The 17,491-nt window shown below is 42.1% G+C and overlaps 1 protein-coding gene across 3 annotated transcripts in view; it reads right to left on the bottom strand.

Moving 5' to 3' along the window:
• urp2 (urotensin II-related peptide) overlaps positions 1-17,491 on the bottom strand; it is a 47,085-nt gene that overhangs the window by 7,689 nt on the left and 21,905 nt on the right. For 2 of the 3 annotated variants that reach the window (XM_046381929.1, XM_046381930.1), the window contains exons 2-4: positions 4,498-4,593; positions 2,247-2,347; positions 161-487 (exon numbers count right to left, since the gene is read on the bottom strand). In XM_046381929.1, the coding sequence (XP_046237885.1) occupies positions 161-487; positions 2,247-2,343 (424 nt within the window). In that variant the 5' untranslated portion in view covers positions 2,344-2,347; positions 4,498-4,593. Of the gene's footprint in view, positions 1-160; positions 488-2,246; positions 3,898-4,497; positions 4,594-17,491 lie in introns of those variants that run through there. The other variant, XR_006842599.1, reaches the window with a different exon arrangement.

Here is a 17,491-nt window from a genome sequence, read left to right as displayed (position 1 = left end):
CTGATCAAAACTGCCATCCCTTAAGCCTTCACACAATAATTTTTTATCTTTCTGCACCTTTTTACATCTCTCCTTTGATGTCATTGACTTTATCTAAACTCTCTCATGGAGTTTCAAAACGCCATCACCAGTAAACTTAACACATTCTCAGTATCATTACCTCTTGGCAGGATGGTGATCCGTGAGCTCAGCGTGCTGTTAAATGTCCTGTGCAGTTCCTCCAGCGCCGAGATCATCTTCAGCATCTGGGCTCGTTTATCTGGACCGGCTGTACCAGAGTTGGTGCTCAGTCGTCCTGCCCTGGTGCCTGCAATGATCGTCCCCGTGGTGGTTCTGTCAGTGATTCTTGTTGACCCATCCAGTCCAGCTGCTTTGGTATTGAGAAGCCAGTGTTTCAGGTATTGGCTTGGATTTAGTGCTAAAGCCTTCTCTGGTACAACTACTGCTTGAGTGAGACTGGGAAGATGATGTGGAGGTTTCACAAAGCCTGGGGGAAAAATATAACATATAGTTTTACTGCAGGGGATTTTGATGATTTTGATTTTATGATGTGGTTTTGCAGGTTGAAGTATGTTTTATGTGAGAAAGCTGTCTGAGTTCAGGCATTTAAGTTGTTGATGCCTCTACATACATATTACCCTCAAACAGCCTCTCTCTCTCTCTCTCTCTCTCTCTCTCTCTCACACACACACACACACACACATTATTTTGGTGGGATTCCACTGCTTTGCTGGTTGCTATGGGACCGTCAGCTGTGACATAAGAGTTGTGGGAGTCGTATTTATGTGTGTGCATAATGACGTCTGAGCTTTTGCAACAATGCAGCTCGGTGTGCTTGTATTTAGACAAAATCACACACACACACACACACACACACACAAACATGTCTGTTTACAGTCAGTCCAATTCAGACCAAAGCTGTTGAACCTCTATTACACAACTGTGCCATAACACGATCACAGAATGCAAATAACTCCTGTCCTTTTCTTTATGTTCATGCCTGCATTATTAATATCTGGCTGAACGATATCATGAAACTACTTATAAAAATGCCTCATATATGTAGCACTATCATAGTGATTTCATTTTGACTGATAAACATTCTTCATCATCAGTTTATCAATGCTTCATTCTTGTTACTGTAACTTAGCAGCTTTTACCAGCAGTTTACTTCAATTATTTGTGTCGAAATTCAGTTAAAACACAACGTTCTGTTTATTCATTAAGAGACGCAGAAACACATCAAAAGATAAGATTTATACTGTGTCTTTATGTGGTGAATCTGTTAATGCACTCTTACCTCTCTAACCTATAGAATCAGATCTTTTAGGGAAACATCCAGTTGTAATGTATCTGCTCTTAATTGCCTTTTGCTTTGAAGCTTATTCACTCGTCTTGCTACTGAAGGGTTGAATTTAATTTTACAAGTAATTATATTGTATACTGAATCAACATGTCTGTTTTTACAGTACCTCAAGCAACTAACTTTTATTCTTCTACATACATTTTTCCTTGCATTCTGATAAAATTTGGAAACCGTAAATTTATACTTTAGGCTCAAATTAAAAATCTCAAATTACATTAATAATAACACTTCGCAACAAACACTCAATATCATTTTTAGGGTTAGTGTTTTCTACAATGTATGCACATGGTAATTGAAGGATGTTTAAGGTGAGACAAAGATTATTGTGATGGTTAATATTAAGGAGAACATCATTTACAAGTCTGTGACATGACACAAACTGCTGAGATGAAATTCAGGTGATCTGCAGGTCTACCCGCTACCTTTATCTCCACACCTAGTTTCCACCTCTGTACATAAAAGATTTATCAATTCTTACACTGGCAATAGACATTGGTCCAGAGGTGCATAAATGACTTTCAACAAACTCATAAATATTAGTTTGGCTCACCTGATGATTTTTTTTTTATATCCAGCCCAGTATCACATGAATTACATGCATACTGGGCGATATGTCATTTGCATCCAGTACCGATGATCAGTGCCAATGCAGGGAGCAGACTGTGCTGGTTTCACACAAATATGCAACAAAATATTAGGTGTGGACATCATGGAGGTGGATGAGCGTGTAGCACATCCCATTTTCATTTGTGTCCCATCGAAGACCAAAAACTGCATTCATGATCTCTCCCTCACCTTACTGACAAATGTTGAAGTTGACAATTCGTACCGCTTAACCTTAACTCCTGTCCTTTAGCACCGTGACCGATGGCTTCCTTACCTCTCTCGGTGGGTGCTGCCTCCACTCCCGTCCAAAGAATCATCAGCATCAACACGGTTACCTTCATCTCAGACACTGGTGCTGCACTATTAAGCATGGAGCTTGAAAAGAAAAGAAATTTATTTATGTCTTATCACTAACAGGAAGTTGTGTTGATTTTGTTAGAAGAAGACTTCTGTTCTACAGGTTCTCAAAGGATGTTGTTTCTTCTTCTGCTCAACTCATCCTTCCGACTTTTTGTTGAAGCTGCTGATGTTGCAGATGGTGCAGACATGAGCTGGGATGACTTTAAAGTTGGTCTGTTGATCTCAGATCAGACAGCTTCTTTTAGATAATGTTCAAAATTCTTTCAGTTGCTTGTCCTCTGCTGATTCTAAAACACTGGACAACCTCTTCAGCGGTGATAGGTCAAGAGGCTTCAAAGCTGTTCTCCTGGATATCAACCGTATTTTGGTATTCGTCTACATTAGCTCCACTCTTTGCAGTTAAATATCTTTCTTTTTATCTATATAACAAAGTTAGTCTCTCTGTTCATTTTCCATGGATGCGCCTCTTGAAGAAGGCTTGTCAGCAGTGTGTTGGATGTCTTCCTTTTCCTAACTGATCTGACCAATCTTGCCTTTATAAACCCAAGCTGGACTGATGGCTCAGGTTCGACCAATGACTGAAGGAGGCTCTCTAGGTCCACCTCTTCCACCTCGATGGATCGGTGACATTTGGGAAATTTGGCGGCGAGCTTTGTGTGTTTGGAGTCAAAGCTATCTTTTTGTGAATGTGGTGTGTGTTTAGGATTGCATTTAACGTGTGTGTGGCCCTGGCTGTATAAGCAGTGATAAGGTAGTTCTTAATATGTTTGCTCAGGGGCCATAGAAAGAGAAAGGCCCTCTGACGCATGAGGGCCTGGAGCCACACTGACTGTGCACACACACACACACACACACACACAAAGCTCGCAAATACAACATTTAAACACAGAAAACGACATGGCAAACCCATGTACACACACACACAGAAAATCCTGAGGTCAGTTTGGACTTGGGAGAAAGGCTGGAAGACACACACAGACGGTAAAAAGAAGCGTGGGATGCACATCAAAGGGCACAGAAAGGCTGAGAAGTCATGTCCAAATGACAAAAGACCAAGAGAAGGTTTTTGCCTTCTCCTTTGTCCTGCACTGTGACGACTAATCCCTCAGACAGGAAGTTGACAGAGTGATGTCATCTCGCCAATAACCACCACAAAAACTGCCCCAATACATGTGATGGAGGAAAAGGATGAATGAATTTGGAACAGAGGAAAATACTAAACACTGCAAAGAGTAAGAATGATATGAGGTGTGTGTGTGTGTGTTTGTTGCTGGGTGAAGAGAATTTAACTTAAGAACATCCACTCATTCATTACTGCTCACTGTCTGTCTGCAGCATGTGTGTGTGTGTGTGAGACGGGAGAGCGACAGGAAGTGAGGGAGTTTAAGGGAAATAAAAAAGAAGCATTTCCTTCTTTCTTCTTTCTTCCAGCTCATCCATCTTTGCCGTTCTAGAAACCTCCAGTCTGTCTGTCTCTCTGTGTTTACACATCCCCACTTCTCCTCCTTCTTCTTTTATTTATCTCTTTCTTCTATTTATTCATCCGTTGGTTCTTCATCCAAAGTAGCAGTGACTTTTCCCTTCGAAACAGCAAACAGTATCATCAGATTCATCAGGTTTTAAAATTTGGAATAAAATTTTTGGAATATTCTCCGGTCAGTCCTTATAATATCAAAAAGGGTCAGTTCACTAGATTTATTTTTAATAAATGCCTTCTAGTCATGCAGCTTGTTGTTTTGGTTTGACTTCAAACAGCCGGCTTGAACAATTTCAAAAAGACCTGCAAATAATTTCACAGGAGCAGCTCTTTCCACGCAGTAACACGGACTACTTGTGGCCACCAAGAGGTTGTATATTGCATGTCTACAGGTTGTGAGTTGTTGTAGGAACAGTTTGTGGGGGGGGGGGCATGAGGAATAAAACAGCTATAGTAAGGAAAAAAGGAGACATGTAGAGGGCTTTAAACTAGCTTCACTATAAACACATCCATCTCAGTATGAGTTTGTATTTTGTCATACTACCAATGATGACTTTGGATCATATGTCACCTGCTTTCTCTCTCTCCGCTTCATCCAGAAAGAGAACAAAAGTAAAGGTCAGCATGAGCAAACATTCGTCATTCCAGTATGGTCAACTGTCTGTTCTGTGGTTGTTTCTCTTCCCACCTGCAGCGTCGTCTTCTGTGCTGGGCCTTCGTGTGATGCCATAACAGTCTCCACTCTTCTGGTTACAGGGTCCTGGTCAGTCATTGAGGTGCAGGCCTGGATCACAGTAGAAAATGTGCACAATAGTATTAACAGGGTGATCTTGTAGAATCTTTGCACATATCACTTTTTCCTATCAGTGTCTGTGTTCATAAACAAAACATCCAAGAGACACCACTAGAGTGCAGTGTTCCTCCATACATGGGCTCAGTGCAGCCACAGGGGTGCAGAGAACATGCTGTAGGTGGCCCGTGCCCATGAAGTACATTACATGGTGGTCCACATCAAAATGCTTCGGTATCTTACTCTATTCATGTATGAGTTTATTCATTCTGAAATAACTGAGATAACAGCAAAAAGTTCACGTTGCATTAATAAAAATCCATAGAGCCTCTTAAAGCTGAAATGAATCTAATTGCATAACAAGGTTGATGGATCTGCATGCAGAATTTATGAAGATTTCAGTAAAAATAAAACAACAAAATAAAATACAAAATAAAAACAGCATCATTCATTTGTGACGCTGATGGTAAGTGTGGCAACAACAAGTTATTTTACTTTGATTGGTTGTTTAAGCCTTGATATTTAGCATATTTTAAATGAATATTTACATGCAAAGAAAAGAAAAGTTTTGAGGGCCCCCATCGCATTTTATACTCTTCAAGTAAATATTCTGAAAAACTTCCATCTTTCAAAACACAGACCAGAACAGAATGATGTTCAATATGACTAATACATCAAGCAAAAAGTGACATATAAGTCTTACAGATGTAACAAAGCCTCAAAAGTTTATAGGGAAGCTACAGGATTCTACTGTAAGCTGAAAACATAAAAAAGTGTATTATTAACACAGCATTTATATTTTATAAAGCTACCTGTGACGACCTTGACAATACTTACAAAAAGGGATCTTCAGGTACGACTGATAACCATACTACAAGTATGCAATTAACGACACAAAAAAACAAAACAAAAAACACACTCTCTATTAAATCACAGTCTTTCTGTCCAAATGCTTCCTGTTAAATTTGTTCAACTTCTTAAGAGGCAATGGCCCACAGGAATACGTTTTCATATCCTAAAGACTGACCAAATATGTCAGGCTGAATGATACCGAAATCTGTTACAAATAAAACAAGAAAAGAAATATGAGCCCTGTTTTAAAAAAAAAATAAAATTCTAAGGTTAAATGAATTAGAAAATAAAAGGTAATATAATTTGTACAAGGTGAACTGTAGCAGGTATGTTAATAATCCCTAATAATAATAATAATAACCTTTACAATTACTTTTGTGCATGTGAAATGAGTAGTGAGACAGACCCCAACATACCCTATCGTATTTGTGTGTACTACTACTATGACCTTTATGCAAAATATTTCTACTACTATTTCTACAATTTCTGATGCAGTAGTAACAATCAAACGGTGAACTTTTCAATGAATAAACAGTACTGCATTTGTTTCAATTAACAGATGTGACTCTTATAACCTGACATGTGTGACACAGATGAGGCCAGGTTAAAAAAAGGACAAAGAGAAAGTGAGAAAAAGAGGAGGCGATAGAAAAGGAGAGATAGGATGGAAATAAATGGATGGTGGGCTGAGTGACAGGGAGGAAGAGGAGAGGACCCATGGGAGAGAAGAGAGAGAGAGAGAGAGAGAGAGAAAGGAGGAAGAAGGTCAGGGACGAGGATGAAGAGGAGAGAGACGGGCAAAGAGAGAGGGAGTGGGTGAGAGAGAAAATGGAGAAAGGAAAAGAGTGTGTGGAAAGAGAGAGCTGGAGGTGTGTGTGCTTGTGTGAGAGAGAGAAAGCGAGTGATTTGTTTTCAGTGAAAGGTGAGGCCACTTAGCCGAGGCGTAGAGCTACAGCGGAATCTATTACCATGTGTCAAAGGAAACACGAGAAGGGCACGACCTGACTGTGTGTGTGTGTGTGTGTGTGTGTGTGTGTGTGTGTGTGCCCCGCGAGGGGCAGAGAGAATAAAATCAAGTGCGGGTCGTGCATGGTTGTGTTTGATATCGTAGTGTGTATATGTGTGGAGAGAAAGCATGTGGATGCGCACATGTGCTGTGATTAAAATGATAGATATTGCACACGTTTGTGTGTGTGCATTTGCAGCTTAATGTGACTGATGTTATGGCTGTGTTGCATTTTGTTAGATAAAAGCATTTGGATTGATGGAAGGTGAAGAGTAGACTGTAGAGAGCAAGCATCTCGTTTGTGTGTGTGTGTGTGTGTGTGTGTGTGCATGTGTATAACTGAATGTGCATGTCCAACATTGCATGGCATTGGACACTTGCTTTCTGCACTGAATCTGTTAAATAAGCAGTTTTGATACTTCATATAAGAAACCATGGTCCTCATCACTATCTGTGTATGTGTGTATGTGCTGAAGATCAGACTGGAAACAAAACCACTGAAGTAAATGATGGTGAATTTGTTAAGATGGTCTGTGTTCTTAGGTTTGTACTTTTTAAAGACAAGCACACTTTAGTCAGACAGCTCAAGATTCAAATGCTTGTTATGGCAGTTGAACATGTAAGAGTTTGACGTCCAGCCTCCAACCTCATCACTGTAGACAGATATGCATACAAGAGATATCGGGGAGTGATGAGAAAACATTTTGAACCCCCAAAACATGGATTCAGAGCCTGACACCACTAATATTAAGGTCTTTTATGTGTAGGCCTGGGCAGAAGATTACCAGATGGGACACTAGAGTCAGCAATAAACTGCTGAAGCACCTTGTCGTATTGTTTTGTTACATAGATATGAAGTGATATAATGATGAAAATGGAAAGAAAATAATATTTTTGAAAACACAGCAAGTAGCTTCTTCAGCAAGGGGTCTCTCAATAATGAAACTAAAGATGTATGTAGTGGGGGATCATGGGAGTACAGTACTGACAGGACTCAGGCCAAAATGTTCAGAATTTTTAAAGTTTTATTCACAATGTATTTAATCATCTTCATGGACTTTCAAGACAAGTACACAGCTGAACAGAATATAAAGTTTTTAGTTTTTATGTTTGAATTTTTTATGTTAAAGTGGATCCTGGGTTGTGTGATGGTGGGGTGGGGGGGGGGGGGGGGTGGCGGGGTGGTGGGGGGGGGGGGGGGGGGGTGGCGGTGTGGTGGGGGGGGGGGGGGGGGGGGGGTGGCGGGGTGGTGGGGGGGGGTTGGGGGGCAAGCATACACGCATCACATGTTGAATGCTGTGTACACAGAATGCTCACATTGTATGTGATGTCATAAAGCACGGAATGTTGAGGTACAAAGGTGAAGAACTTCAAAGCATCAAAGGCACAGCTTGAAGGTAAAAGGTATAAAGGTGCAGCTGAACAGTTTAGTTTCACATTATACCTTTCATAGTGATAATAGCAAACACACAACACAAGAGAGTTGTCAAAACAAAGGTGAGAAACATGGAAATGCAGTACAACCCTGGGAGATCTGGTGGTAATACATACAACACAGACTCTGCTGATATGAACCTCAGGCAGGAACGAATTAGACCTGATCTAACTGAGGAAAACACCATTCTCAGAGCCCAGCTTAAGAGGTACCGGGTCAAGCAGGAACAACTTCAAAACATGTGGGAGGATGCAGAGCAGAGAGTTGATGAGTTAAAGAAGAAGCTGGATGATCTTCACTCTGCAGACCCTCAGAAAACCATTAAAGAGCTTGAAGACAAACTGGAACAAGTTCACAACAATGACACTAAGTTTCATGAGGAAGAGCTCCGTAAGCTGAAATTGGAGCTGAGTGAGGCTCGCGCCGAAAGAGCCAATGCAGACAAAGTTATTGCAAGCCTCAATCTAAAGCTGGATGAGGCCAACAAAAAGCTGCAGCAGAAAAACAGCAACCCTGCTGCAGAGCAGTCTGAGGAGGAACCAATTGTACCTACTCTATTTAAAGAGAACTGTGCTCTCAGAGACCAGCTTAATGACTGCAATTTCAAGCGCGACCTGTTTCGTAACATGTGGGATGACGCAGAGCAGAGAGTCACGGAGCTGAAAAACCAGCTAGATGATCTTCAGAAAACCCACGGGGACTCTGCTGATTATCAGAGAATCATTAGAGAACTTGAAGACAAACTGAAACAAGTTCAGAACAATGACACCAGGTTTCACTCTTCAGAAGTGATGGCAGAAGTGAAACCTGCCATTGAGGGAAACGCTACTTCGAATAACCAGTGTTGCAATGAACAACAGCACACTGATTTGTGTGACGACAGGGCAAAATCACTCCAGAAACAGATTGAAAGTGCTCAGAATTACATACAGGTGCTGAAGGACAGAAACACAGCGACACGAGAGACTCTCCACGGTGATATCAGATGCTTGACAGGCCAACTGCGTGTCTGTGAGGCCCTAAAAGATAGGTACGAGTGGGAGGCTCTGGACTTTGAGGACGAGCTTAAGAAGACCAAAGCCTCCTATGATAAACAGTTACGGGAGAAAAAGAATGAAATCTCCGAGATTGCAAATGCGCTGATAAATGCTGAGGAGGAGAAGGCCTACCTTCGGCAGACTCTGAAAGAGACAAATGTAGAATCTTGCCTTGCACAGCTGAAGGAGCAACAGAAGGAGAAGACCAAGATTGCGGCTGCACTGAGAAAAGCAGAGAAGGAGATGGCCTCCCTTCAGCAGACTCTGTATGAGACAAATGTAGACTCTTACCTTGCACAGCTGAACGAGAAACAGAAGGAGAATGAAAGGATTGCAGCTGCACTGAAAAGAGCAGAGGAGGAGAAGGCCTCCCTTCAGCAGACTCTGGAAGAGACAAATGTAGACTTTTACATTGTACAGCTGAAGGAGCAACAGAAGGAGAAGACCAAGATTGAGGCTGCACTGATAAAAGCAGAGAAGGAGATGGCCTCCCTTCGGCAGACTCTGCATGAGACAAATGTAGACTCTTACCTTGCACAGCTGAAGGAGAAACAGAAGGAGAATGAAAGGATTGCAGCTGCACTGAAAAGAGCAAAGGAGGAGAAGGCGTCCCTTCAGCAGACTCTGGAAGAGATAAATGTAGACTCTTACATTGTACAGCTGAAGGAGCAACAGAAGGAGAAGACCAAGATTGAGGCTGCACTGAAAAGAGCAGAGGAGGAGAAGGCCTCCCTTCAGCAGACTCTGCAAGAGATAAATGTAGACTCTTACATTGTACAGCTGAAGGAGCAACAGAAGGAGAAGACCAAGATTGAGGCTGCACTGAAAAGAGCAGAGGAGGAGAAGGCCTCCCTTCAGCAGACTCTGCAAGAGATAAATGTAGACTCTTACCTTGCACAGCTGAAGGAGAAACAGAACGAGAACGAAAAGACTGCAGCTGCACTGAAAAGAGCAGAGGAGGAGAAGGCCTCCTTTCAGCAGACTCTGGAAGAGAAAGAACAGGAGTGGACTCAGAAAGAAACTACCATGGAAACCAAACTGGCAGAAATTGAGTCCGATATCAAGATCATGATTGACAAAAAGTCCAAAAAGAAAAAAAGATCCTGGCTTGCCAGGATGTTCACTCAATCAGAGAGAGCATAAAAAAGGACTGCAGAACTCATGACTTGACCAACCAACCAACCAACCAACCAGCCAGCCAAACAAACAGCAAGACTTAATGTGCAGACTCAAGTCTTATGACTTGAGTCTGCGCATTAAGTCATTCAACTAACCAACCAACCAAACAAACAGCACAGTGGATAAGCGGTTGCCTCAAAGCAAAAAGGTTCTGGGATCGATAAATTCCCAGGGGCTTTCTGTTTGGAGGTTGCACGTTTTCACCATGCATGTCTGGGTTTTCTCCTGGAGCTCCGGTTTCCCCCAGTCATTGCATGTTTCTGTGCTGGTTTAAAAAAAAAAATAAAAAATTAAAAATAAAAAATAAAAAAAAAAACTGAAAGAAAAAAACAACCAAGCAACCAATAAAAAAACCCCATACCTAAAGTTCCATTTAGGTGAGTGTGAATCAAAACAGATCAACTGAGATCACACATGCAGTTAAGGCTGCTACCTATTTGACGCTTTTGTAGTATACTGAAGCGTTGAAAACATGTTGAAAAAGCTGCCCCTTATCCATGCTGCACTCAGTGCAAGCAACAGGAATAAACTGAAAAAATTCAAGGTCCCCCTTCTCTTTTTAAGAAGGGGTGCCTTTAAGAGGGTGTGCTCCAACTACAGAGGGATCACACTCCCCAGTCTCCCTGGGAAAGTATATTCCAGGGAACTGGAAGGGGTTAGTTGAACCTCAGATCCAGTTAGTCGAACCTCAGATCCAGGAGGAACAATGCGGTTTTCTCCCTGGTCGTAGAACACTGGACCAGCTCTATACCCTCCGCAGGGTGCTTGAGGGTTCATAGGAGTTTGCCCAACTGGTCCACATATGCTTTGTGGACTTGGAGAAGGCATTCGACCGTGTTCCTCGCGGCATCCTGTGGGAGGTTCTCCAGGAGTATGGGGTCCTGGGCTCTTTGCTAAGGGCGGTGTGGTCTCTATATTCCCAGAGCAGGACTCTGGTTCGTATTCCCGGCAGTAAGTCAGACCTGTTCCCAGTGCGTGTTGGCCTCCGACAGGGCTGCCCTCTGTCACCGGTGCTGTTCATCATTTCTATGGACAGGATTTCTAGGCGCAGTCAGGGGCCAGAGGGTGCCCAGTTTGGGACCACAGGATTTCATCTCTGCTTTTTGCGGATGATGTTGTCCTGTTGGCTTTTTCGAGCCAGGATCTTCAGCATGCACTGGGGAGGTTTACAGCCGAGTGTGAAGCGGCTGGGATGAGAATCAGCACCTCCAAATCAGAGGCCATGGTTCTCAACCGGAAAAAGGTGGTTTGTCCCCCTTGTTCCTGCCTCAAGTGGAGGAGTTCATGTATCTTGTAGTCTTGTTCACGAGTGCGGGAAGATGGAAGCGTGAGACTGACAGACAGATCGATGCAGCAGCAATGCGGTCAATGTATCGGTACTTCATGGTGAAGAAGGAGCTGAGCCGAAAGGCGAAGGTCTCAATTTAACAGTCAGTCTACATTCCTGCCCTTACTTAAGGTCATGAACTTTGGGTCATGACCGAAAGAACAAGATCTCGGATACAAGCGGCTGAAATCAGCTTCCTTCGCAGGGTGGCAGGGTGCTCCCTTAGAGACAGGGTAACCGGCTGCTCCTCCACATCGAGAGGAGCCAGTTGAGGTGGCTCGGGCATCTGTTTGGGATGCCCCCTGGATGCCTCCCTGGAGAGGTGTTCCAGATATGCCCCACCGGAAGGAGGCCCCAAGAAAGACCCAGGACACGCTGGAGGGACTATGTCATTTGCCTGGCCTGGGAACGCCTTGGGCTCCACCTGGAAGAGCTGGAAGACGTGTCTGGGGAGAGTGAAGTCTGGGCATCCCTGCTCAAGCTGCTGCCCCCGTGACCTGGCTTCGGATAAAGTGGAAGAAGGTGGATGGATGGAGGTTTTTCAAGGGTGTAAGAGAGAGGGGATGTGATGGCCTTAGTATGCTACCAAGGCATTCCAAGACTTTGTTTTTTGACTGTTTGTAAATTTGCACACATTCCCACAAGATCAACTGATCTGATGCAATTCCACCATACAGTTGGAAAAAGGGGAATAACTTGGAACTTGTTGCATGCAAAGATTTTACAATAACCACAGTGAATGTAAGTGCACTCGAGGAAAACCTGAGGCAAAGAAAGCAGCCAACAAGAAAGAAGTCAGACTAAATGAGTAAGAGAAGGGAAACAACTTTTAGCGCTGCAGAAAGAATGAGACAATATGGGTGTGTGCCTGGCAGAGAGAGAGAATCAGAGCTCGTCACTCTACACCTCATGGATTCTGTGGCTCACCAGAGGCCAGTGTGGTTCACTGGGGGCTGAAACGCTCTAACCACACTGTCTCCCTGTGTGTCTGTGTGTGTGTGCCAAAGCCGCAGGCCGGCAGCCGTCCTCTCTTGGTGTATAACAATATTTCTTTGCGCTTGCACATGAGTTGAGGCCAGCCAAGTGCACCTCGTCTCATCCCAGACATTTGACACACAGTCGACAACAGCACGCACACACACGCACACACACACACACACACACACACACACACACACACACACTGGTCCTGGTGTCTTTTTTAACACTATAACCTTTTACAAAATGAGAGTACAGTATTTAAATGTTGCATTAATAACTCAATAGCCACAGACCTGTCCTAGGTTTTCAACTGTAAACTATAACTGTAAACTAACTAAACTAAAAAAAAAAACAACAAAAAACAATACAAAAATAAACAAATAAATTGTACACATTATGGGCTATTGTTGAGAGTACTAAAAAATACAACTAACCCAGCCAGAACAAGAATATGATTTGTGGATATACATGGACACAGTAATTAAAATAAACAGCTGAATATAACTGATGCTCTGGCTGTTGCCTTTTGTCCATTTTGATCAGTGCTAGGTGATCTGTATGGTGTAACAATCATCTTCCTCACAGTAACTATGTTCACACTCTTTCCAAAGTTACCATGAACATCTTTAGGAAATATGTCAAGTCATCTAAATTCATGATTTAAAAGAGCCATATTGCATGCTTGATGCTCACCATCAAGATAGAATTTAAAAATTCTTACTTACTTCTTTCTTACTTAATTCTTACTATGCTCATCATAACATGCAGGCCTACCAGGATCACATCTCTGTTCTGTCAGTTAAATGCTGCCCTGTTAGTGACTTTGTTCAGGAGCTTTTGAACCATATTTGTAATTGCGTATGCGGAGGGGCTGTGTCAGCATTTGGTCCCCTTGGTCAAGACGCCATTGGATTTGGAACAAAACAAGAGAAAAAAGAGAAGGAAGGAGGGGAGAGCAGGAGGCGATGGGTAGATGGATGTGAAAACGAGTGAGCGGACTGACAGTCAGGGGAGCCATTGATCCTCCTCTCAGCTCCCATCCTGCTTTCCATCGGCAGAAGACAGATAGTGTTGAGGTGGCCGGTATTGGATTTATGAGTTAATGGCCTTGCCAGGATGAGACAGATGGAGAAATAAGGAAGAGGAGAAAGACATAGGGAGGGGGAAGAGAGGAGAAGACAAGCAAGAGATTATCTGTGGGGAACGAAAGGACAGTGTACAGAGAAAGGGATGGAGAGGTAACGACAGTGTGAAAGAAAAGTGGGAGAGAACAAGGGAAGAAGGAGAAAAAGATGTGAAAGAAAAGTTACCCAGATTGCAGGGCTGTTATGGAAACTGTCAACCTCCAGCATTAACAGGAACGATTTGGAAACTACTGGAAACTAAAGTTGCCAGACAAATGTGGTGGAGCATAAACACAATATTTGCATCTGAGATAGAGTGGAGTATTAGTATAAAGTCACACAAAATGGAAAGTAAATTAACGGCAAAGGTACACAGAGTTTAGGCTGAAATAAAAAGTTGTTATACTACAGTGCAGAAATACTGTTTTACAAGTGGAAAGTCCAGCATTGAAAACTTTACTTTAGCTAAAAATACATAATTGATCAGTCTCAAAATATGCATAAAAAGTGAAGTACACATTATGCTATAATTGTCACTATGGTGCATTAAATGCAGTCACGCAATATTCTTGCACAAAGAAATTGCCCCACACTCAGAGCTGAAAAAGGAAGAGAAGTCACAGATCTGATGCAGTGCATGTGAGTGAGTTTACATACTACAGTTCATGTGATTCAACCCCTGCATACAAGCCACTGCGCTGCCTTTATACAATCATGTGCTTCACAAAGTGGTGAACCTTTTCTGCCATGTGTGAAGTCATGGCTGTAATCGTCACCTGGAAATAAATGTACAGCCAGAAAAAGCTAATCAGAGCAACCTTTGGTTCACTGATAATACAAGTGATTACTAGTGTGTGAGTGTGTAGGATAACAACTATTGTCCGGTGACAACATATGTGTGGTAATGAACTGTGATTATCTCCAAATACCTTGAACACCCGCTCACCGTCCAATCTTTAATAAACGCATACATAAACAAGTACAAAAACACGAGGCGTAAAAAAAGGTGCATGAAAGAAAATGTTAACGAGATGCAACACAAAGAAATGAAGGGACATTCAGCTCCTTAATGATATTTGGTCCAAGGTCGTGACTCTTACTCTGCAGGGAGTGACGAGTGTCGTAATCTATATCACTTACTGTGTCTGCTGTCTCTAGTTGTATGTGCTTGCGTGTATTCATGCAGCATGTCTGTATGTAAGAGGCTGGGGGTTGGATTGGCCACAGACTGTAATGATAATAAATATGTTTATTAATAACATTAAAGTGAGGTATGTTTACCCCAGAGAGATGATGTACTGTGGACGTGTCCTCCACAGGTCAGCCCACAGCCATCTGTCTGACAGAGCTTTGCCATTAAAACCAGCACGGGCTCCCATTGCTTCACTCCGTCCGTCGATCCAGCACTACACTGCAACGTAGGCTTGTTTCTTTTTAAAAACGGTGCAAAGGAGCATATTCCAGTGTGCTGAAGGTGCCATTTTTTGTTGCAATTTTTCTTTATGTAATTTGTAGTCTGTAATGAATTTCATGAGAAATTAATGAAAATAAAATACATGGAGAACCACTATTCAGTGTCTACGCACAACTTGTGGCTCCACCATAATTATCAATTGTGCATACAGCAGACCATCGAGAAAACAGACTTTAATTTGAAACAGCAGTGAAACAAGACAAAATGCAGAATCAGAGTATGCAAACACAGGCAGGCTAGGAGGTGAGTGGATATGAAATGGACAGATGCAATTTTAGGAGGTGCTTGAATTCAGAATAGCAAACACAATAAAAACCACAGTGGGGTGACAGCACCACCTCAGGCAGGGAGGAAGAACTGCACACAAAGTTAAATACAAATTGTGACTCAAGGTCATAACAATACGGGCACTTGTGTGTGTGAAATGTTGAGTGGGTTGACAGCTGTTGACTATAGATATAATTTTGGCGCAATCAGAGCCTCATCATTTTAAGTCCACTCCAATGGATTATTACCTCTATCGTCAAGCTGGTTTTTTAAACAAACTGAAATCAGGTGACGTTCACAGTAACCTGGAGGATAAAGCTGTCTAAAACAATATGGCTTGCTTTGAAAAATAGCTAAAAAAAAAACACACAAATTGTAGTAAATGGGCCATAACTTAAAAGTAAACCAACAGTGTGGAGCTTTAAAATCAGCCAATGTTAGGACATGCTGTCTGTCCAAACCGCCGTCCCTCTGTATGTCTGTCTCTCCCCTCACTCCCAGCTGACCATTGCTGACCCCTCCGAATCTCTATATTCATCCACATCTAGAATTCTCCTGTCGCTCCTCCACCGCTCCATCCTGCACTCACGTCTTTTTTTTTTTTTTTTTTTTTTTTTTTCATCCGTGGAGGAAAATTAAAAATGTAGATCTAATAGGAGGGGGATGTAATGTGATCAGGATGACAGGGGATCAATGGAGACTGTCACACACACATACATAGACATTACAACCACTGATGCATGTCATGGAAGGGAAGTACGAATGGATGGAAGGGAGAAACGAAGGGGAGGAAATAGACCACTCTCACTTTGTCAGTGCTCTTTCTTGCTTGCTTTCTTTCTTCCAGCCGATAAGATTTTATTGTACAGAGATAATCTAACACTCCTGCCTGGTCTGGTGTTATTCTGCTGTTAATCCACGCTACTAAACAAAATGGTGAGAAGTCATGCTGACAGGAGACAGCCTTTATGGCTTCCAGTGGACGACAGGGTCTGTCGTATTCAAGTAAACATGGTTTTTAAGATTTTACAAAGCAAAACTAAAGATTATTTTCTGTGTGTTGGTGCAATTGAATTCCATAAGAAGTTGTCAAATCCTGCTGATTTCCAGATCAAAGTTAATCAGTCGCTGCTAGATAGCATCTCTAATTAGAACGTGGATTTGTGAAGATGTTTCTTTCACTTTTTCAATCCACTGATGTTTGCATCCTTTATCATCTTTTATATGATCTTATTTTGCACCGTCACCTCCTGCTTCAGCATTGTCACAACTCATTTTACAGCTAATTATCTTTTCTTTAATAGGTAAAAAAACAACTTCAGTTAAACCACTTACATAAACCATAAAGTGAGATAAAAGTAAAAAGTAGGTCAGTTAAAAGGTACTGTTATGTTATTGCAATATATTTTTATAAAATGATTATTAGAACCATTACAATAAACCAAACCAAACAGGATTACCGTGCACCAGTCTCTTGCAGATTTACTTTTAGATTCACTCATTGTTCTGTGCAAATTTGTGTGCTTCCCTTCCTCCCCATGAGAAAAAAACAATAACTGAAATTGTTTAAAGATTTATGGTGTAGATTATTTTGTGTTGCTGAAACGATGTGAGACTTTGAACTCCAACCTTATGCAGGTAACACGCAGTGTTCTTGATGCAAATCTAATCACTCTTCAATCATTAACTGCCCTCTTATCTCACACACACACAAAAACATACACAGCATACACACACACAAACACTGCACCTGAACATCTGCAAATGGAGGATAAATGAAATATTGACCCTGAGGATTCATGCATAGTCAACACTTTATGTGAGCGAAGTATGAATTAGATATGCTAATGGAGCTGCACAGACTGCCAATAAGAGATATGATGATGATATAGAGGAAGGGAATCAAATTGTCTGGAAGTAAGTCTCACACACACAGACACACACACACACACACACATACACACACACAGCCCATCAGCCCCTTCACCTCCCTGCCAGCTTGTTTTGACTCAGTTCTGCCCACACTGTGATCGGCCTGTCCCAAGTCAAGAAAAACAATGACTCAAACTTTTTTGTCCTACCGTTTCGTTTTGCTCTTCTGAAACCCCGAAGTCAAATTCAGATGCACTTCTGTGCACAGTTATATTTCAAAGGCTCATCAACGAGCTTGGAGGAAACTTACTTATTCTTTAATCTTTGACAGAATTATA

This window comes from Scatophagus argus, chromosome 24 (genome assembly GCF_020382885.2).
Source record: "Scatophagus argus isolate fScaArg1 chromosome 24, fScaArg1.pri, whole genome shotgun sequence".
NCBI lineage: Eukaryota > Metazoa > Chordata > Actinopteri > Scatophagidae > Scatophagus > Scatophagus argus.
The sequence above is the reverse complement of the archived record's forward strand: the minus strand, read 5'-3'. Positions and strand labels throughout refer to the sequence as shown.